This window comes from Scyliorhinus torazame, chromosome 5, assembly GCF_047496885.1.
Source record: "Scyliorhinus torazame isolate Kashiwa2021f chromosome 5, sScyTor2.1, whole genome shotgun sequence".
Classification (NCBI taxonomy): Eukaryota; Metazoa; Chordata; class Chondrichthyes; order Carcharhiniformes; family Scyliorhinidae; genus Scyliorhinus; species Scyliorhinus torazame.
In genome coordinates this window covers 304,708,467-304,730,697 of record NC_092711.1, presented here as the reverse complement: position 1 = coordinate 304,730,697, position 22,231 = coordinate 304,708,467, and the positions used below count along the sequence as shown (strand labels likewise).

Here is a 22,231-nt window from a genome sequence, read left to right as displayed (position 1 = left end):
AATTAGTTCCTGATACATACTTGCAACTTGCCACTCCTGCTCCACTCTTGACCCTTCATTGACCAGGTGGGATTTTCTCTCCCCTCCACTGCATGTTTTGCAGTGATGGAGGTGGCCCGTTATTAGCAAGCTGTGTGTAAAACTTCACTAATATTCAGTGTCATCTCTTCAAGATAAACATCGGGAAAGCCAACGCCCGAGTCTTGGGTCTCCACCAGAAATCTTGACCCTTGCCGCTGATTCCATCTTTCTCCCTGGCCACTGTCTCGGGCTGAGTCCAATTGTCCGCAGCCTTTGCTCTTAACTCAACCTCAAGCTGGGCTTCCATACGCTCCCCATCGCCAAGACTGTCTGCTTCCACCTCTGTGGCACATCGTCTGCCTCTGCCCATCTCCAGTGATACTGCACTGAAGAACGGGCCTAGAATCTATGCCTGGGTCTTGGTGTGAAAATTGAACCTCACACCTTTTAGGCGCTATCCCCAGCTTCCCATTCCCACCTTATGCTTGCTCTTAATAATGGAAGTGTGGTCACTTTATTCTGTACGCAAAAGTTAATTCATATTCCCACTGAAAGCAGAGGCTGTATCTCTGCTAATATAGGACCACCAGAACGCTGACCAATTAATGTTATTGGTCTCTGATGGTGTCAAGGAACTATTTGGACTGTTCCACCACCATTCAGTGAGATCTTGAAAGATCTATGACCTAACTTCATATACTCACCTTTGCTCAGATACCTATTGGTGAACAAAAGTCTTATCAATCACAGGCTTAAATTTAACAATTGGCCACGTATCAATTGTCATTTGCAGAAGAGAGTTTTAAACTTCGACCGCCCTTTGTGTGTGGAAGTGTTTCGTAGTTTCACGCCTAAAAGGCCTGGTTCTAACTTTAAGGTTGAAGGGTTATGGAGAACAGGCAGGTAAGTGGAGTTGAGGCAGAGAGGACGTCAGCCTGATCGTATTGAATGGCGGAGCAGGTTCCAGGGGCTGAATTGCCTACCCCTGTCCCTAGTTCTTATGTGTTAATAGGATAACAAAAGTCGGTGCTCAGTGAAAGCAAAACTGAAGAACAAGTGACAGATGGCCCTGTGGGGAGGTGGGTGGTGTTTGCATTGGGACAAACCAAGGAAACAAAAAATTAGGCCAAGATGGAGGGGAAAGTTCACAGGGTAAAGTCGTTGAACTCAATGATGAGTCCAAAAGGCTAATCAGAAGATGAGGTGCTGCTCTCCCAATTTACATTGGGCTTCACTGGAACATTGCAGGGTGGACATGTGGGCATGAGAGCAAGATGCTGAGTTGAAATGGAAAGCGACTGGGGTCATGTTTGTGGGCGGGGTGCTAGTGTTCCACAAAGCGGTCACCAGTTTGCCGTTACTCTCCCCAATGTAGAGGGAAGAGCATCGACAGCAGCAAATACAGTCGACCAAATTGAAGGAGGTAGAAGTGAAATACTGCTTCCCCTGAAAGGAATGTTTGGGCCCTTGGACAGTGAGCAGGGAGGAGGTACAGGGTCAGGTATTGCAACTGCTGCACCTTCCGTTGCCTCTTTGAGTTCTCTGCTGAAGGCACGTCTGACCCCCCCAAGTGCTGCGATCTCCCCCACAGATCAGGCAAGGAGGCAAGTTCCCAAACCATTCCAGCCAGAATGGAGGATCAAACCCCAGGTTGTTGGCAACAATCTGATTCCCCCCAACTCGCCCCCCCCCCCCCACCTCACCCACCTCTCCACGGAGTCAGAGTTGCTATGGCAACATTTACTTTTACATGCATGTTGTGGCCTGGAGCTATTGTTGGCAATGGAAGAGGCTCCAATTTCTTTCGAGCACGTGGCAGTGGAGGAAGCTCTTGTTATTATTGCACTGGCGTACGTTGGAAGGATTTGCAATTAGATACACAACCTGTTTGGCCGCATTATGAACACACCTTCCTTTATTATCAAGGTCTGCAATGAATTTCGAACCTGTATCTACCCAGATCTGGCGAGGTGTTACGATCCGGTTCCAGCCCACAATGACCAGGACCCAGTCTCTCAGGGCTAAATAGGTTTACGAACCCACTTAACCATCCGGCTCCCAGTAACTACCGGCCTCTCCGGGGAGACCACAGAGGGCGCTATTTAGTACTGGCAAACATGGACCAGGTGGAACGGCACCTGGGGGGTGGAGGTCTCCCAAAATATTGGAGACCACTGTGTGGTCAGGGACAGGGCAGGATAGCAGCCTGGCTCACCACCTGGCACCTGGGTACTTTGACATTGCCACCCTGGTATGCCAATAAATCCGGATGGCACTGCCAGGTTGACCGGAACATTGTTGGGTGCCATGGTGCCCGGGTGGCACTGCCAAAGGTCAGGGGTAGTTTCCTATGGTCCAGCATTCTATCTTCTTCCTCCGCTGTCTTCTCGGTTCCCAGTCCTGACCACTTTGCAGCCGTATTTAAGTAATGGCTACTATTTTCTACCCTTTGCACCCGATATTCATTCAATTTGTTCCCTGGTTGTGGAACTACTCCAGCGTCTGCGCTATTTTGCATTTGCTTTTACTTTAGGGAAAAGCCTGTGGTTCTTTGGGTCACATGTTATCCTTCTAAAGTAGTGTTGTTTCTTTCTGAAGTATTTCTCACGTTACAGCCATGACATGGTTGGTAGGGCGCCCACCTCTGAATCACAAGGTTCCGTGTGTTCAAGTCCCACTCCAGAGATTGGGCACAAGAATCAAGGCTGGCGCTCTAGTGCAGCTTTGAGGGACCACTGCACTATCGGCGGTGCGGCACTGAGGGAGCACTGCACTATCAAACATGCAGTACTGAGGGAGCACCGCACTATCGGAGGTGCAGCACTGAGGGAGCACCGCACTATCGGAGGTGCAGCACTGAGGGAGCACTGCACTATCAAACATGCAGTACTGAGGGAGCACCGCACTATCGGAGGTGCAGCACTGAGGGAGCACCGCACTACTGGAGGTGCAGCACTGAGGGAGCACCGCACTATCGGAGGTGCAGCACTGAGGGAGCACTGCACTATCGGAGGTGCAGGACAGAGGGAGCACGGCACTATCGGAGGTGCAGCACTGAGGGAGCACCGCACTATCGGAGGTGCAGCACTGAGGGAGCACTGCACTATTGGAGGTGCAGTACTGAGGGAGCACAGCACTATCGGAGGTGTAGTACTGAGGGAGCACTGCACTATCGGAGGTGCAGCACTGAGGGAGCACTGCACTATCGGAGGTGTAGTACTGATGGAGCACGGCACTATCGGAGGTGTATACTGAGGGAGCACTGCACTATCGGAGGTGCAGCAATGAGGGAGCACGGCACTATCAAACATGCAGTACTGAGGGAGCACGGCACTAGCGGAGGTGCAGTACTGAGGGAGTACTGCACTATCGGAGGTGCAGTACAGAGGGAGCACAGCACTATCAGAGGTGCAGTACTGAGGGAGTACTGCACTATCGGAGGTGCAGTACAGAGGGAGCACGCCACTATCGGAGGTGCAGTACTGAGGGAGTACTGCACTATCGGAGATGCAGTACAGAGGGAGCACAGCACTATCAGAGGTGCAGTACTGAGGGAGTACTGCACTATCGGAGGTGCAGTACTGAGGGAGTACTGCACTATCGGAGGTGCAGTACTGAGGGAGTACTGCACTATCGGAGGTGCAGTACTGAGGGAGCACAGCACTATCAGAGGTGCAGTACTGAGGGAGTACTGCACTATCGGAGGTGCAGTACTGAGGGAGCACAGCACTATCGGAGATGCAGTACTGAGGGAGCACAGCACTATCAGAGGTGCAGTACTGAGGGAGCACCGCACTAACGGAGGTGCAGCACTGAGGGAGCACCGCACTATCGGAGGTGCAGCAAAGAGGGAGCACCGCACTATCGGAGGTGTAGTACTGAGGGAGCACCGCACTATCGGAGGTGTAGTACTGAGGGAGCACTGCACTATCGGAGGTGCAGCACTGAGGGAGCACGGCACTATCAAACATGCAGTACTGAGGGAGTACTGCACTATCGGAGGTGCAGTACAGAGGGAGCACAGCACTATCAGAGGTGCAGTACTGAGGGAGTACTGCACTATCGGAGGTGCAGTACAGAGGGAGCACTGCACTATCGGAGGTGCAGTACTGAGGGAGTACTGCACTATCGGAGGTGCAGTACTGAGGGAGCACAGCACTATCAGAGGTGCAGTACTGAGGGAGTACTGCACTATCGGAGGTGCAGTACTGAGGGAGCACAGCACTATCGGAGTTGCAGTACTGAGGGAGTACTGCACTATCGGAGGTGCAGTACTGAGGGAGCCCAGCACTATCAGCGGTACAGTACTGAGGGAGCACCGCACTATTGGAGGTGCAGCACTGAGGGAGCACCGCACTATCGGAGTTGCAGCACTGAGGGAGCACTGCACTATCGGAGGTGCAGTACTGAGGGAGCACAGCACTATCAGAGGTGCATTACTGAGGGAGTACTGCACTATCGGAGGTGCAGCACTGAGGGAGCACCGCACTATCGGAGGTGTAGTACTGAGGGAGCACTGCACTATCGGAGGTGTAGTACTGAGGGAGCACCGCACCATCGGAGATGTAGTAGTGAGGGAGTACTGCACTATCGGAGGTGCAGTACTGAGGGAGCACAGCACTATCAGAGGTGCAGTACTGAGGGAGTACTGCACTATCGGAGGTGCAGCACTGAGGGAGCACCGCACTATCGGAGGTGTAGTACTGAGGGAGCACTGCACTATCGGAGGTGTAGTACTGAGGGAGCACCGCACTATCGGAGGTGTAGTACTGAGGGAGCACTGCACTATCGGAGCTGTAGTACTGAGGGAGCACGCCACTATCGGAGGTGTAGTACTGAGGGAGTACTGCACTATCGGAGGTGCAGTACTGAGGGAGCACTGCACTATCAGAGGTGCAGCACTGAGGGAGCACGGCACTATCAAACATTCAGTACTGAGGGAGTACTGCACTATCGGAGGTGCAGTACAGAGGGAGCACAGCACTATCAGAGGTGCAGTACTGAGGGAGCACTGCACTATCAGAGGTGCAGTACTGAGGGAGCACTGCACTATCAGAGGTGCAGTACTGAGGGAGCACTGCACTATCGGAGGTGCAGTACAGAGGGAGCACAGCACTATCAGAGGTGCAGTACTGAGGGAGCACTGCACTATCGGAGGTGCAGCACTGAGGGAGCACTGCACTATTGGAGGTGCAGCACTGAGGGAGCACTGCACTATCGGAGGTGTAGTACTGAGGGAGCACCGCACTATCGGAGGTGCAGTACTGAGGGAGCACGGCACTATCGGAGGTGCAGTACTGAGGGAGCACAGCACTATCGGTGATGCAGTACTGAGGGAGCACTGCACTATCGGAGGTGCAGTACAGAGGGAGCACAGCACTATCAGAGGTGCAGTACTGAGGGAGTACTGCACTATCGGAGGTGCAGCACTGAGGGAGCACCGCGCTATCAGAGGTGCAGTACTGAGGGAGCACGGCACTATCAAACATGCAGTACTGAGGGAGTACTGCACTATCGGAGGTGCAGTACTGAGGGAGCACAGCACTATCAGAGCTGCAGTACTGAGGGAGCACTGCACTATCAGAGGTGCAGTACTGAGGGAGTACTGCACTATCGGAGGTGCAGTACTGAGGGAGCACAGCACCATCAGAGGTGCAGTACTGAGGGAGCACTGCACTATCAGAGGTGCAGTACTGAGGGAGCACAGCACTATTAGAGGTGCAGTACTGAGGGAGCACTGCACTATCGGAGGTGTAGTACTGAGGGAGCACGCCACTATCGGAGGTGTAGTACTGAGGGGGCACTGCACTATCGGAGGTGCAGCACTGAGGGAGCACTGCACTATCGGAGGTGTAGTACTGAGGGAGCACAGCACTATCAGAGGTGCAGTACTGAGGGAGCACTGCACTATCAGAGGTGCAGTACTGAGGGAGCACTGCACTATCAGAGGTGCAGTACTGAGGGAGTACTGCACTATCGGAGGTGTAGTACTGAGGGAGCACCCACCCCCATTATTTACTACTTTAAGGTGTCGGTGAGCTACTCATTCCTGCCCCCAGCCTCGTTCAGCTGCCCACCTCTACAGTTCTTTCCTGTCCCACCATTGGTAGCAGGGCCCCATGAAATGGAACCTCTCTTTCCCACATCACTGCTTCTGTAACCTCCCTAATATGCTTACCTCTACCCATTTGTACATGTGGTGTTGGGTGCTCTGGTGCACAGATGAGCCAACACAGTTGTATGTGGTACAACTCTATTTTATTATAACTCTTATAATACAGTTCGTTCTGGATACTCTGCACGTGCTGTCTCCCTGAGTGTGTTTGGCAATAGATGTGTCCTGGTTCTCCTCTGCAGCTAATACTGACCACCAGGGGTCGTGTCTGTGCTTTTATATCTTTCTGTCATTGGTTGTGGTGTTGTGTTTTCTGATTTGTCTGTTGGTGTGTCTATCATGATGTGTGTGTTTGAATATCATGACATCCCCCTTTTTACAAAGACAAGTGCCTACGTGGTTATAAATATAATTGTGTCGTGAGTGCATCTAAGAGTGTGCGTTTGTGTTGTGTACAGCGTGTGTTTATGACGTAACTATTTACATGGGGCGATGTCGGGTGCGTCACACTAACAAGGTTGTACCATAACAAAACTTGGATGCGAGAGAAAAAAAAACTTGAACATTGGTCCGGTCAGACGATATCTGGAACAATAAACAACAACAGGTTATAATACAGAAGTGTTTGACTTTTTGAACGTATTAACAGCGTTATAAGTCCAGTCTAATGGGTGACCGCCTCAAGAATGGGCTGGTCCTCAAGCCGGTTCAGCTGTGGAGATTTGGGGTCACACTGGTTCACCTTGGACTGTTGGAGGTGATGCTGTTGCCGAAGTCTCTACTTTACCATTTGTTGTACTTCGTGCAGTGCTTGGTTTTTTCATTCGTGCAAATATAACATTCAACATCTTTGTTAGTGGTGCCCTGGCTGTGGTTTGGTTCTGGTGGCGATGGAAGGGGCATGATCCGTGGCATCTCCACGAAGTCATCCTTGGGAACCAGTGGAGGATCCGGCGTGTGCGTACGGTGCAGTTGCGAGCGTGGAAGGCGGCACAAAGCCCGCTGATTTCGCCTACGCACCAATCCATCCGCCCTGCATGCCAGGAACAAGGTGGAGTCTGTTTTCTTTTTATGTTTGTGGTGGACGGCATCTTGTAGCCGATGGGTCGTTGCCATCGAAGTAGCACCATCACTAATATCATGCAAGGCGATGACTGTGCCAGATGTGGAAGTTGGCCAAGACCGTGTACGCTGGTTCCGGCCACCTGCTGTGCCGGAAGGGCGACTCCGCAGAGAAACGTCGAAGCATGTCGCCTTGGAGAGAGAATTGTTGCTCGCATCAACGTCTGGCGATGGCGCGAGTTGGTGTGTCCATCTTGGACCGCCGGTGCTGGTTGCCACTGCCGACCCAGTGGGACTGCCACGCGATCCATTCCCTGTCGCCGTGGCATCTGCCGTCACCCTGAGCGTGCCATCACCGAGGCCGCGACACCGCCCGTCCGGAGCAAGGTCTGGCGTGCGCAAATCAGAGTCGGCGCTTGGCTGCTCCCCATCTGGAGTCCGGTCTGCCTTCCGTCGATGCCCCCCGTCCGGAGTCCCAACAGGTTCACTGGAGGCAGCCGAGATTCCCTGAAGCTGCACTTCTGGAGTCGGAACATGCAGGAATGCACCAACCAGTGGAGAGGCTCGAGCCATCGAGGGTGGAAGCGGTGCGCCGCCACCGCAGTCGTCAGTGGTCCCACCGTGATCGTTGAGTGCCTCGGTACGCACTAGGCGAGGTCTGTCACCTTGCACCTTTTGCATGGGAAGTGGGATGCTGTCGTCACTCGTCTCACATCCCGTGGATAGATCGTCATTAGCAGCTTGCTGTTCACTAGGGTTGGGTAAATTGTCAGAGTTTTCATCTGGTGGTGCACACCATGTCGGTGGACTGTCATTGTCTTGCCATTGTCCTTCATTTGGGCTTTTCTTCTTTGGAACTTTAAATCTTCCCCCAGACATTGCAGAACCTTGTTTATTACCCCCAAATTCTCCCATATGTATGGTCTCGAATATAGGATCCACTGTTTCTATCGACATTGTACCATTTTCCAAAGAACATTCCGTTTCACTTTTCTTCTCAGGTACCTCATATGTAACTTTGTTTAATGTACATGCCTTCATGGTCTCTGGGTCTGATTTTGCTGGGACTGGCATGGTCACAGGCTCTCTTTTACTGTTCTCAATTGCCCACATTATACTCCCCATACATAACTGCTTAATCACTGGGGTTAGTGTGGTACAATGGATAATCGGGTCGACCTTATCTGCATCTTCACCATTAGTGGAAAGCACACTTGGTTCACTTGAAACTGCTGTGGGTTTTAAATTCGTTATCTGGCTACTCGATGTCGGTGTCCTCAGGATTCTTGCTCCAATGTTCTGCTCAATAATCAGTGGAGTGTGTATAGGTTCAATGCAATTAATGTTCCCCTCCAGGTTTGAAGAGTCATTACTGACTAACTGCTGGTCTCCGAAGTTGGGATTTTGCGGCATTGTGTTGAAGGGAGACATTTGTCCCTGCTGTAGATATGATTCAGGTTGTGTTATTTCCATTACCTGAGGATCAATGTCTTGTCCATTTTTTCGATCCGTACTAAAACACTGGCAATTCTCAGTCTGCTCCTTGCAAGTTAAACATTCAATTAATTTCGTTAGCAAATCCTCAGCATCCTTCTGTGGCCGTGCAGCATTATTAATCTCTGTTCGGCTACAATGATCCTGAAGGTCAGCGCATAAACCTTTTTTCTTCGGGCTTGGACGAGGCGATTCCTTTGGCTTGTCTTCAGTTGGGCTTGAACAGTCTTCAGCGCTGTGCCCTTTATTGTAGCATGAGAGACCGTCATGGTCATGATGCTGTGTAGTGGAGCATGGTAGGCTGTTATAGCCTTCTTGCTGTTCACGGGAGCATGGCAGACTTGCATCGTCTGCCGCTGGTTGGTCAGGAGAGGTTGCTAGACCCTCATGGTCTTGTTCCTGCAAGGACTGCGCTCTGGAGTCTTGCGTTCCTTCCATCGTGGAGTCCGTCCACGAGCTCTCTGTGGAGGCTTGTGACACTGGAGTCACTTCTTGTTCGTGCAAGGACTGCGCTCTGGAGTCTTGCGTTGCTTCTATCGTGGAGGCTGTCCACGAGCTCTCTGTGGAGGCTTGTGACACTGGAGTCACTTCTTGTTCGTGCAAGGACTGCGCTCTGGAGTCTTGCGTTGCTTCTATCGTGGAGGCTGTCCACGAGCTCTCTGTGGAGGCTTGTGACACTGGAGTCACTTCTTGTCCGTGCAAGGACTGCGCTCTGGAGTCTTGCATTTCTGCAATTGTGGAGTCTGTCCACGAGCTTGCTGTGGAAGCTTGTGACACTGGAGTCACTTCTGGTTCATGCGAGGACTGCACTCTGGAGTCTTGCATGTCTTCTTTCATAGAGTCGGGAACGTTGAGCGGGACGTGGACCACGCTCTGTGTGGCAGCAGGGCACTCTCCGTGTGCTTGCACTGCTCCCTGTCTGTTAATGTCAGGCTGCAGCATCATCCGGTACTGATAAGTTGGAACGTCATATCTGCTGGATTGAAGATCCTCAAATCCGAAAAATGAATCCGCATCTGCGTCGGATTCAATGTGGGGGCCGCCAATGTGCAACACGAAAGGTTCGTCCGAGTCATAGTCATATAGGACCACGGAGCTATCATTGGGCTCGCGAGGTCCGGAAACACTGTAAAAATCGTCATCGAAGTATTCAAGGTCGGAATCATCGGCTTGTGCGTAGGTAACTGCTTGTCGGAGGGTTCTTCGGAGGTTAAATTCATCTCCTGGGTCAATTTGCGGCACTGTGCTGTCATTCCAGGTGAAGGAAGGTTGTTTTACAGCTTTAACAGATTTTTGTTTTTTTGATTTGGGACGTTTCCCTTTTAAATTGGTGCAGTCTGGGGCCTCTGACATCCTGACGCTCGGTATGTAGCACGTAGGAAGCGACTGCGCATGCTCAGATCGCTGTTCCTTTACCGATGGCCGTTTTCTTGACTGCGCATGCGCAGCATCTCGCGCATGCGCAAACGAAACTTCCGGTTCTGCGCACTTCTCGCGCAACTGTGCTAGCGTTATACCTTTAGCAAGATGGCCGCCGACCTCGACCCAGCCTTTTCTCAGGCCCGGGATTTCGGGCTCCGGGATCCCAGCCACGAGGTGAGTACTGCAGCTTTTCTTACCTTTAAGTCCCCATTGGATTGCGTATTCTTCACAGTACTTGGAGAATTTGCCCAGGACTGCCTGGTAATCGTGCCTTTGCTGCCTCCTGAAGAACCTGAACCTTCTGAACATTGCTCTTGCCCTTGCACCGGCGACGGTGAGGAGAAATTCAATTTTTTCCTTATCATCCAGGTCCTTGAGTTCAGCTGCCGCCAGGAACAACTCGAACATTTGCCGGAATCGCCGCCAGTTTTCGTGGAGGTCGCCGTCGCACTGGAGCGCCTGCGGAACCGGGAGCTCGTACATCATGCCTGGGCACTGCTGGTTGTCTCTGTACACTGAGGTATGCCGGCAGGTATCGATCCACTCCTGTACCATGTGGTGTTGGGTGCTCTGGTGCACAGATGAGCCAACACAGTTGTATGTGGTACAACTCTATTTTATTATAACTCTTATAATACAGTTCGTTCTGGATACTCTGCACGTGCTGTCTCCCTGAGTGTGTTTGGCAATAGATGTGTCCTGGTTCTCCTCTGCAGCTAATACTGACCACCAGGGGTCGTGTCTGTGCTTTTATATCTTTCTGTCATTGGTTGTGGTGTTGTGTGTTCTGATTTGTCTGTTGGTGTTTCTATCATGATGTGTGTGTTTGAATATCATGACAGTACACAGTTTGGCTAATAATTGGCTAATAACCCTCATGAGGTCCTTTTTTTTGCTGATGGCAATCTCTGGATTTGTTTAAATTCTCCTGCTTTGCAAACTCCCTTATTGAATCTCTTTTGAATGGATTACCTTTGTACTTCTAGACTCGAATGACTTTGACTTGTCAGATGCTCTCGATGACAGTAACGACAATGCTGGCAAGAGAGGTAAAGGTGACTCAGGTGAGGAATGAAGACAGAAAGGATCTGCCGCTGTACAGTCATTTCAGTTCAAAGTCTATCCGGTATCGGTGCTTCATTTGTCACTTCGTAAAAAGGTTGCCTGTGAGCGATTACATTTTTTTAAAAATTTAAATCATCAACGATTCGTAAAATATAAAGTTTTTTACAGCAGGCCTCTGCATGGAACCCCCCTCTCAAATGGGGGTATTAGGACTCCTTCGCTTGGCATCGAAATTAGATATCGCATGGAGGGGAGACTTCAATCTTCACAGATGCACTTCACTGTTTAATGTTTGCAGATCACTGAGGACTAGCTACCGGTTCAGAGCTGGACATGCAATTACTTGTGGACTTGGTCTCAAGTTTGTTCATATAGTCAGCGTGACGAAAACTGAAGCAATGTACCAGCCTGCTCCAGGAGTGCCTCACCTGAAGCTCAAGGTTTCAGTCCGTGAGCAGAACCTGTCAGTGGATAAGTTCGCTTATCTCAGCAGCACTCTCCCTCTCCCTCTCCCTCTCTCTCTCTCTCTCTCTCCCTCTCTCTCTCTCTCTCTCTCTCTCCCTCTCCCTCTCTCTCAAGCTGTCCATATGGACAACGAGACAGATGAAAGAATTACCAATGCAAGCGCAGCCTTCAGCAGACTTCGAACAGCAGTCTGGGGGAAAAGAGGAGTACGCTTGCCTGCCAAACTGAAAGTCTAGAGAGCATTAGTTCTGCCCCCTCTGTTCTATGCACGGTGGGCACTGTGTACCGGAATCATGCCAAGTAGTTCAACCCACTTTCACTTCAGCTGCCTTCGAAAGCTCCTGGAAATCAGACAGCAGGGCAAGACACCAGACTCTTGAGGTGCTTACCCGAGCTGCCATACCAATCATCCACCCCATTTCGAGGCAGTCACAACTGAGTTGGGGGTTCATGCAGCCAGAATGCCTGACGCTCTCCTCCCAAAGCGAACCTTCTGTGGCGATCTTCAGTCTGGGGTCGTTGAGGAAATGCAACAGGGGCCACCCCAAAGGCTTTGTTTCGGAGTAATGATATCGACTCCCACGTCCCGGGAGAAGCTTCCCCAGGATCACTACACCTGGCGCAACCAAATAAGGAACGGTGCAAAAGCGACCACGTATCAGAGGAAGAGGAAAAAGGCAAGGAGAGGAAGTCCCAAGCCTGTCATCTCCGGCATCCTGTCCAATTTGCAGCTGAACCTTTCAGCAGGCACCCACCAGAATCCTACCGAACACCCCAGATGATGAACATGGTCATCTTCATCTCGAAGGATGAACAAGACAGTGTTAGCTTTTCACAATTGCAGTCACTCATTTTAAAGTTCAGTTCGATATAGAGCAATAGAATGAGGAATAGGTTAACTAAATTTTAATGGGGCAGCACGGTGGCGCAGTGGTTAGCACTGCTGCCTACGCCGCTGAGGACCCGGGTTCGATCCCAGCCCCGGGTCACTGTCCCCGCTCTCCCCATGTTTGCGTGGGTCTCACCCCCACAACCCAAAGATGTGCAGGCTACGTAGATTGGCCATGGCTAAATTGGAAAAAGATAATTGGGTGCTCTAAACTTTTTTTTTTTAAACTAAATTTTAATGAAAGCCCCTCTAAATATCAAAACGTTTTTGAAAGCAACAACTGTCCTCACTCAGATCCAGCGTGAACAATATTCAATATTCTGATTGATGATCGAACTCTGACATGAGCAGAGCGGCAAATGTACCACTAGACGGTGGGGACGTGATGATTGAGCCAGAGGGACGGGACATACCCACCACTGCTGCAGAGAAGAGACAATGTTCACATTTGAAAGAGTCATTGGAGAGTCTGGGATGAGTATTCCTTTTGATATTGTGTTGCTCTTAGCTAAAAGAGTATCTGTCTGTCCAACAGATGACCCGTCTGTCCCAGGCTCTAAAAGGAATGGCAAACCAAAAGGAGGTAAAAAAACGGGTAAGGAGGCTGTCACGAGAGCTGGGTGATCCATCCAGAGCTGGGTCACACCAAACATAAGCCTTAAGATCTGATTTGATACCCTGAGCCAGAGCTTTTGAGACAGCTCGCAGGAATTCCGCATGAGAATTGAGCCCTTTTTTAAGTAACAAAAATGCCTTCACACCGACAAATAATCAACCACACTATGGTCGCCAAGCAAGGCGGTCACTACGCCTGCTATCCACCCGAATTGGCAGTCGTTATTCCAATCCAATCATCCACCATCCCAATGTAGGAAGGAATTTTTCCCCTCATATTAAGGTGCTTCACTGAGCATGTGCAACCAGTTAGTTTTCTGAATTATATTACACCAATGCAAATGTGACATGCAATTTCGGGAAATCGGAATGCATTCATTATTGACAATAGCTAACCTGCAGCCTTGATATATTGACACTTTCTCATGTGCAGTCGCATAGTGAAAGATTCGTTATAAACCCTGGCAGAACAGCAGGCACAAATGACCAACAGGCATAAGGCAGCAGCATTAGCAATTGCACAGGTCTGGCCCTTGGAAGGTGGAGAGAGGGGGGGTGGGGGTAGGGAGAGCAGGTTTACCACTTGCGGGCTGAAACTTGCAACGGGTACTGGAGGTTCAATACATCAACAAATTATCAGCAAAACAATTAGAACCATTGCCGACTCTCTAAGGATCTACTCACAATATTGTTCGATACCAGGTAACACAAATTGGTCCCTGTTGATTTTGCTGCTATGTTTTGATCGGCTCCCTCTTATACCTGACCACTTAGGGCGTGCCTGTTGAAGCCAGTTACTGTCCAGCTGTCCAGCAGGGCGGCACAGTAGCACAGTGGTTAGCACTGGATAAAAGCAAATTACTGCGGATGCTGGAATCTGAAACGAAAGAGAAAGTGCTGGAAAATCTCAGCAGGTCTGGCAGCATCCGTCGGGAGAGAAAAGAGCTAATGTTTCGAGTCCGATGACTCTTTGTCAAAACAGTGGTTAGCACTGTTGCTTCACAGCATCAGGGTCCCAGGTTCGATTCCCGGCTTGGGTCACTGTCTGTGCGGAGGCTGCACGTTCTCCCCGTGTCTGTCTGGGTTTCCTCCAGGATTCTCCAGTTTCCTCCCACAAGCCACAAAAGCAGTGCTGTTGGGTAATTTGGACATTCTGAATTGTCCCTCTGTGTACCTGAACAGGCGCCGGAAAGTGGCGACTAGGGGCTTTTAACGGTAACTTCATTGCAGTGTTAATGTAAGCCTACTTGTGACAATAAAGATTTTTATTATAGGTTGCCACAGAATTGGATCAAGTGCATTGTTTCAGTGCCGACCAGTGGTACTTTGCTTCCTAGAAGGATTAAGGATACAAATGGGAGGCAGTGCCAATGTGTGACAACAGAATGTTTCACAAACAGAATAAGTTATTACAGTCTCAAAGCAGGACTTGTGGATCACATCCCCTAGCTCTATGCTCAGCTGAACTCAGGCTCAAATATTTCTCTCCGAGGCTTTCCGTAGAATGTGTCCCTGGGTTTCCCCCGGATCATCCAGCTTTAGTCACAGCCAGACGCAGTCTCCTGTCGCTCACTGCATTGCGATTTAGCATCATGACCTCTGATCGCCATAGATTCTCCCTGCCCTCTACAAGCAGTGTGTGGCTCTTAACAGCACTCTTCTTTCTGGTCTACAAATAATCTACTTAATAAAGGGAATTTAAACTTTGCATACTCATTCTACGATTAATGTTATTTACAACCTTACATGATTGCATGGTGCCACCTTTGACATAGTTTCCTCTCAGCCAGGATGAATTTTGCAAATGTTAATAGGGCTGGTGCATGGCTTTATGATGTCTTTTTCCTCCTTCTTCTCTGATTTGCACTTTTGACAATTGTGAAGATGTTAAATAAGGTTTTCTTTTGTCAAAAATTCAGGATTATCACTGCAAAAGTCAGGAGCTACAGGTTGCAAAACAGTGACAACGGACACTCAAAGATGCCACTAAGTCATTTTGAAATCATTTCAGTGACACAGACTTCCCTCAAACAGAATCTTTGCTCATAAGTAACAAATGTGTTGTGGCTGCTCCATAACTTCTGTAAAGTTTCATTCCCAGAATGCTCAACTCTATTTGCAAATGAAAGCTTTTGAGGTAAAATCCATAAGCTAATCATGATCCTAAATGAATTATCCTTGTTTTCGGTGAAATACTCATTTGCTGGAAGACTAAAGCAAACCGGGCAGCACGGTGGCGCAGTGGTTAGCACTGCTGCCTACGGCATTGAGTACCTGGGTTCGATCCCGGCCCCGGGTCACTGTCCGTGTGGAGATTGCACATTCTCCCCGTGTCTGCGTGGGTTTCACCCCCACAACCCAAAGATGTGCAGGTTAGGTGGACTGGCCGCGCTAAATTGCCCCTTAATTGGAAAAAAAATAATTGGATACTCTAAATGTTTTTTTTTTTCTAAAGACTGAAGCAAATAATCATGTAGAAACTGGCTCCAGGGACATCTGTTAACTTTTGATCCAGCGTGCTAATATTCACACATCCCTGTGCCGATGTTATTTTGTGCAAATACTGGGGATTTGCCCCTGCACAGCTCCCTTGGTGTACAACCACCATCGGTCCGACGTTAGATCAGGGAGTGTCTGAGGCACCTCTATTCACTGAAACTTTGGTGCAGCCTACAATAAGGCATAACATTTAAAAATAAATGGAAAAGGAGATTGAACTGAAAGAAGAGCAATGAGCTGGGAGTCGCCTGGAAACTCAACCTGAATCCAGACTGGGGCACACTTTCTGTCATAGCTGTGAGGAATCTCAAATTATATTCATTCCAGCTTTACCCGAACTTCATCACAACTGAAGGCGATCACAGTGCAATAATCCCGTCTACTTGGTTTGCTACTGTGTATGTTGGATTTTATTTGCCAGACTAGATTAACAGATTACCTCAATTTAAAGTGACACGTGAGATAAACCTCATGTCCCCTGCCGTCGGGGAGCAGTGTGAATGCTGTGAAGTTGCTGAGTTACTCCAGCCAAGCATTGATCTGGGGAGTGATCATTAGTTTGCTGTACAAACAACAAAGAACACACCACTTCTACTTTTTTTTCCAAAGGCTGTTCGACGGTGACATGTTCTGACAGTTTAGCCCTAAGCAAGGTTGTCCGAAATTGCATCATGTCACATTTTGGGTATGATTCCATTCAATCATTTGCAAATTATCCAACTGCTGCTATCACATGTCAAACATTAAACCGCCAGTCAACTTGATATGAAAGACACATTGGCAGGTAGTTGACACCAGTGTTCTTGGAGAGGGAGATTGCAGCATGTAAATAAGGCGCATTTGTGAGAGCTGTCCCTCTTTCCAACACCATTATCTCTTTAATGAGTACTAGTCAACTCCTGATTGTCAACATTTTCCCCCTTGGTCGGAAGGTCAGAAATGTGGTTTAGGATGAACAGACCACACCGTGGACATTTGTCGAATATACAATGTACATTGGGTTCCATTTCCTTGAGGAGGTGATCTAATCTACAAGTGTCAACCCACCAAATCATTTGGACTGGGCAAATTCCATTTGCCATTGACCAGCTAGGCACAAAGTCCTGAATTGTTGGGTTTTTGAAGTGTTCAAACCCTAGGGCATGAAATACCTGATTCCGGGACTGCACAGTTACGTTCCAGTGTATTTAACAATGATACCACCTTCTCTCGATGTGTAGGTGCCGCTGACCTTTCAGATAAAGACCTCGAAGATCTGTTGGATGGGGGCTACAAGCCAGATGGGAAAAAACAAGGTAAACGTCACACACGCAATTGGGCTCACACGTTTCTCAGTTTTCACACAGTGAATGGGTGAATATGTTGCACAGCCTGTGGGTCGATTGATGAGATATCAAAACACAGATAGAAATGAAAGCTACAATACAGAAGCAGGCCATTTGGTCTATTCAGTTGTTAGTGGTTGAACCTCTATCCGAGCAGTTTTAATCACACTTACTTTACCCACCTTCTTCTCATTTCCCTTCAATGTTTTTCCTTCATCTACAATCCAATAGTGACATAGTTTCTGCACCAACCTCGGAAGTGAATTCCACATCCTCGCCACTTGTTATGCAAATATGCTGGTCCGGATCTCTTTTATAAATCTATTCTATTTCATTGTGTGTCCCTTATTTTTGACCCCCCCACCCCCACCGCCCCCCTCCTCAACGACCGCAAAGTTGTCTTCTATCGACCTTGTCCTGTCCTTTTAAAATCTTGAACAGTTCTATCACATCACACTTTAATCTGCATTTTTCAACTCTCTCATCTGATATGAAAGTCATCAAATCTACACTGGATAGGGCAGCACGGTGGCACAGCGGTTAGCACTGCTGCCTCACAGAGCCGAGGTCCCAGGTTCGATCCCAGCCCCTGGTCACAGTCCGTGTGGAGTTTGTACATTCTCCCCGTGTCTGCGTGGGTTTTGTCCCCACAACCCAAAGATGTGCAGGGTAGGTGGGTTGGCCACGCTAAGTTTCCCCTCAATTGGAAAAAATGAATTGGGTACTCTAAATTAATTTTTTCAAAATCTACACTGGATAGGTCTTACACGGCATGTGTTTTTTTAAACAGATATCTGTTAAAGTGTGGTTATATTTCTCATCTGCATGCTGTCCCTCGGTGACATCATTCACAAGGACAGCTTAGTTTTCACATGTATGCTGACAACACTCGGCTCCACCTCACCACCACCTCTCTCTCTCTGATTCTCTCTGTCTCTCTCGACTCCTCCACTGTTGCTGAATTATCAACCTGCTTTTCTGACATCCAAAACTGGGTGGGCAGGAATTTCTTCCAATTATATTTTGGGAAGACAGAAGCCATTGTTTTTGGGGTCCCACTTCAAACGCCGTTCAATGGTCGCTAACTCCATCCAGCTCCCTGGCAACAGTCTGAGGTTAGGTCAGTCTGTTTGCGACCTCGGCGTCACGTTTGACCCAATCTCAGTTCTGTGCCATCGCTAAGACTTCCTATTGCTGCCTCCGTATCCCGACTTCACCTCCTCTCACCTCACTTGCTGCTGAAACAGACATCCGTGCCTTTGTTATCTCATACTATCTTCAATTTTAAAATAAAATAAAATCTGGAATTGAAAATGATAAAGATTACTATTACTGCCTCACTATCTTGGTTTCCACCTTTAAAGTAGGTGTTTCCCCTTGTGGGTGCGTCTTGGACCAGAGGGCATAATCTCTGAGCAAGGGTTCGCCCATTTAAGAGGAATTTCTTGGCTCAGAGGGCAGTGAACCTGTGGAATTCTTTTCGCGGAGGGGTTGGGGAAACATAGAATCGCTACAGTGCAGAAGGAGGCCATTCGACCCATCGAGTCTGCACCCCATGACCCCACCTAACCCTGAGCCACTAATGGGCAATTTAGCATGGCCAGTACACCTAACCACACATCTTTGGACCGTGGTAGGAAACCGGAGCACCCGGAGGAAACCCGCGCAGACACGGGGAGAACGTGCAGAATCCACATAGACAGTCGCCCGAGGTCAGAATCGAACCCGGGTCCCTGGCGCTGTGAGGCAGCAGTGCTAACCACTGCACCGCCGTGCCGTCCTTGGGTATGTTCAAGGCTCAGATAGATGGGTTTTAATCGGTAAAGGAAGCCAGGGTTATGGGGATAAGGCGGGAAAGAAGGATTATCACATCAGATGAGTCATGATCTACACCTCATCGCCTCACTACCGCGCTCTCCTCCTTTAAAACACTCCTTAGACCCTACCTCTTTGACCTGGCTTCTAGTATCTCCTTGTGTGGCTCAGAGGAAAGATTGTGCAGACCGTGGTTCCTTTCTTTGGAATAGAGGAGACTGAGGGGAGAATCAAATGAGTTGTATACAATTGAGGGATCCTATAGGAAGGACCTATTTCCATTAACCGAGAGGTCAATAATCACGGGACATAGATTTAAACTAATTGGTGGAGAGATTAAAGGGGTAATATATTTTTAAACAAGGGGATTGGGGGAGGTGGGGGGGTCCAGAATTCTCTGCCTGAAAGAATAGTTGAGGCAAAAACCCTTATCTCATGTTAAAAAAAACCATTTGGATTGACACTTAAAAGCTTACGAACCAGGAGCTCAAAAGTGTTCCTTAAAATGTGTTCCCTCATGGAATGTGGGCATCGTAGGCAAGGCTGGCACTTGTTCCCAATCCTGAGTTGCCCTTGAACTGAGTGGCTTGCTAGGCCACTGCAGAGGGCATTTCAGAGCCAACCACATTGCTGTGGGTCTGGACTCGCATGTCGGCCAGACCAGGTAAGGACGGACATTAGTGAACCGGCCGGGTTTTAATGGTAGTTTCACAGTCACACACAATTACTGAGACCAGCTTTCGATTCCAGATTTTATGAATTAATTTTTAAACTCCACCAGCTGCCGTGGTGGGATTTGAACCCCTGTCCCCGGAGCGTCAGCCTGGTCCTCCTGGATCCAGTGATATGGCCACTGTGCCACCATCTCCCCGATTAGATTTGATAGTTCTTTCCCAGGTGGCATGGACCTGATGGGCTGATTGGACGCCTTCTGTTCCGTCAATCTTTGTGTTCCTGTTCCAACCACGACTGCACTCCAAAAGTACTTCGGTGGCTGATGCAATTTGACACGTTCTGAGGTTGTGGTAGGTGCTACAATAAATGCAAATCTTCCCTTCTGTCTCCTCTGCAATAGCACGTTGTTAAAAAGATGTCAATCGCGGTCTTTATTATCCTACAAAATGATCTGTAATGGACGGTCACGTTTGGGCTCCTCTTCACAAGTTCCCTGCCACTGCCCCTGGCCCCTTTTTATGGTCTTTGTGGTGAGGCACCAAATAACCTCTTGCCTTGTTTTCCAGGTGACAACATACCTTCCGATGACCAGGATCAGGGTAAGTGTTCCTAATTTATCATAACCTGATGCATCAGGGGTAAGGTGGCTGCTGGAAACTGTGCTCTCTGCCCCACGGAGCACACTGAGGTGGCTCTTGTGGTGACCACTGGGAGCAGTCAAATCTTTTATCAAAAGGAAGCGATCGTACGCCAGTGGTGGAAGTTTGAGATGGTCACATCTTTACTTTTGACAAGTGGAAAAGTGGGCTTGCCGTGTTCTGGTAGACTTAGGAAAATAAGAACAAGGAGGAGGCCATTCAGTCTTTCAAGATTGTGGCTAACTCTCAACTCCACCTGCCCGCCCTGGCTCCTTTACCCACCACGTTTTGACCCAAAAAAAATCTATTACTCTCAATTTTGAAATTTTCAGTGTTGAGGTGGACCTAACGTTAGACACTTTGACACCTGTGTTGGAATCCTGGTCTGTGCTGGTATTGGCCTGGCCACGTTGCCAAACAGCAGTGAGGCCTGGGGCCTAAGGGTTGAAGGTGGTGTTCAGGTGTTCGATTTGTATAGTCAGAGCAGCACTTGTCTTAGACCATGAGTGATTCTGCCCCTGAAAAGGCAGCAGGTTGATTCCAGCTGCCACAATTGGGAAAAAATATTTCAGGAAAAGTGTTGGCGAAATAAATTCTCAGAGAAAGATATCAGTATTATAACTCTCCCACAGTAATAATTATCAATGAAGTTTTATTGTTTCTTTAATAAAACATGCCAAAATGCTTCACAGAGGCACCAAGTGGATACGGATGGGGCAATATTAGGGGAATGACTGAAAGTGTAGCCAGCGAGGTAGGCTTTGAGGGGTAATTGATGACGGGAAGCGGGACAGTGGGAGGGTTGGGGATGTGTTTGGGTGTGGGACTGAGGTGGTTTAGTCCTGTGACTAAAGGGAGTGGAGGGGCATGTAAAGTCAAGAGGGAATGCACTGGAATGTTGAGTTAGAAGTTGCAGAGGTAGGGAGTGATTAGGTTGTAACATGGATTTTCAATTCAATGCACGGGCGCATGGGGGCATGGGAATTGACAAGATGCCTTGACCAGGTCAACGGAAGAGTAGGATTTGCCACGCTGCTGCACATCGACATTGCCGACAGGTGTGCTACAGTTTTTGAAGGTTAGAACTGGGTAATTGGCTCAGAGTGAGGTCAGAGTAATGGAGTCAAGGAGGAAGCCACAACGTGGCTTAGCGTTTTGGCGCTCGTGGGAGCGCGATACTGGCAGGCCAGTGATATTGCTGAAAGAAGAACTGTCAAGTGTTGGTGGCAGCGAAGGTTCGGGCTGAAACGTGAGCTCGAGAGACCAAAGTGCTGGTGCACATAATTTAACACGGGACCCAGGCAGGGGACGGCCCTGTTCTTGCTGATATTACATCTTGCTCATCCATCGCTGGATGTCGGCAAGCAGTCTTTCAGCTCCCTGGTAGCCATGCTGGCAAGGATGGGACGGATAGGGTTTTTTTAAAAAAACAAATGATGTTGGGAATACTCAGTAGAACTGGCAGCAATCCACAGAGAGTGAAGCAGAGTTCATGTTTCAAGGTCGCTGACCTTTTCATCAGAACTGGAGACGGTTAGTGATTTAACAGGCTTCAAGCATTTACAGGAGCAAGGGGTCGGAGTGAGAGTGGATGGAGAATTAAAACGCCCCACAACTGAAGGCTCAGGGCTTACTCTCGAACCAGTGCAGTCCATGCAGCGGAGGAGCTGCCACAGTGTTGCTAATCCGTGTACCCGGACAGGCGCCCGAGTGTGGCGACGAGGGGATTTTCACAGTAACTTCATCGCACTGTTAATGTAAGCCTACTTGTGACACTAATGAAGATTATTATTATCAGGGTTTTGACCCAGCGGAAGTGTGTGAAGGAGCAAGGTGTCAGTCAGCATGCTTGTCAAACCTCGCAACAACACACAGCGACTGTTTTCAGTATAGAAAATGTGTTGAATTAAGGTTGAGTAATAACTGGCAGCTAACATCGAGTTGAGGGATTTCCTGTCATTCCTCATTCGCTATTTTCCTTTCTCTACCAGTGGCTATGCCTGAAACAACGATAGCTGGGATCGCGAGTGCTGTGGCTGCAGCTTTGTTGGGTGTTGTGTCCAGTTACATTGCCTACCAGAAGAAGCAATTATGTTTTAAGATACAAGGTACAGTACACCCACAGTGCTAC

The 22,231-nt window shown here is 49.0% G+C and overlaps 1 protein-coding gene across 12 annotated transcripts in view; it reads left to right on the top strand.

Moving 5' to 3' along the window:
• The window catches only part of LOC140421281 (CD99 antigen-like protein 2), a 297,978-nt gene that overhangs the window by 256,847 nt on the left and 18,900 nt on the right, over positions 1 to 22,231 (top strand). For 6 of the 12 annotated variants that reach the window (XM_072505883.1, XM_072505876.1, XM_072505881.1 and 3 more), the window contains 5 exons: positions 11,101 to 11,178; positions 13,069 to 13,128; positions 16,868 to 16,942; positions 20,029 to 20,061; positions 22,092 to 22,208. In XM_072505883.1, the coding sequence (XP_072361984.1) occupies positions 11,101 to 11,178; positions 13,069 to 13,128; positions 16,868 to 16,942; positions 20,029 to 20,061; positions 22,092 to 22,208 (363 nt within the window). The remainder of the gene's footprint in view (positions 1 to 11,100; positions 11,179 to 13,068; positions 13,129 to 16,867; positions 16,943 to 20,028; positions 20,062 to 22,091; positions 22,209 to 22,231) is intronic. The other 6 variants (XM_072505884.1, XM_072505877.1, XM_072505873.1 and 3 more) reach the window with 5 other exon arrangements.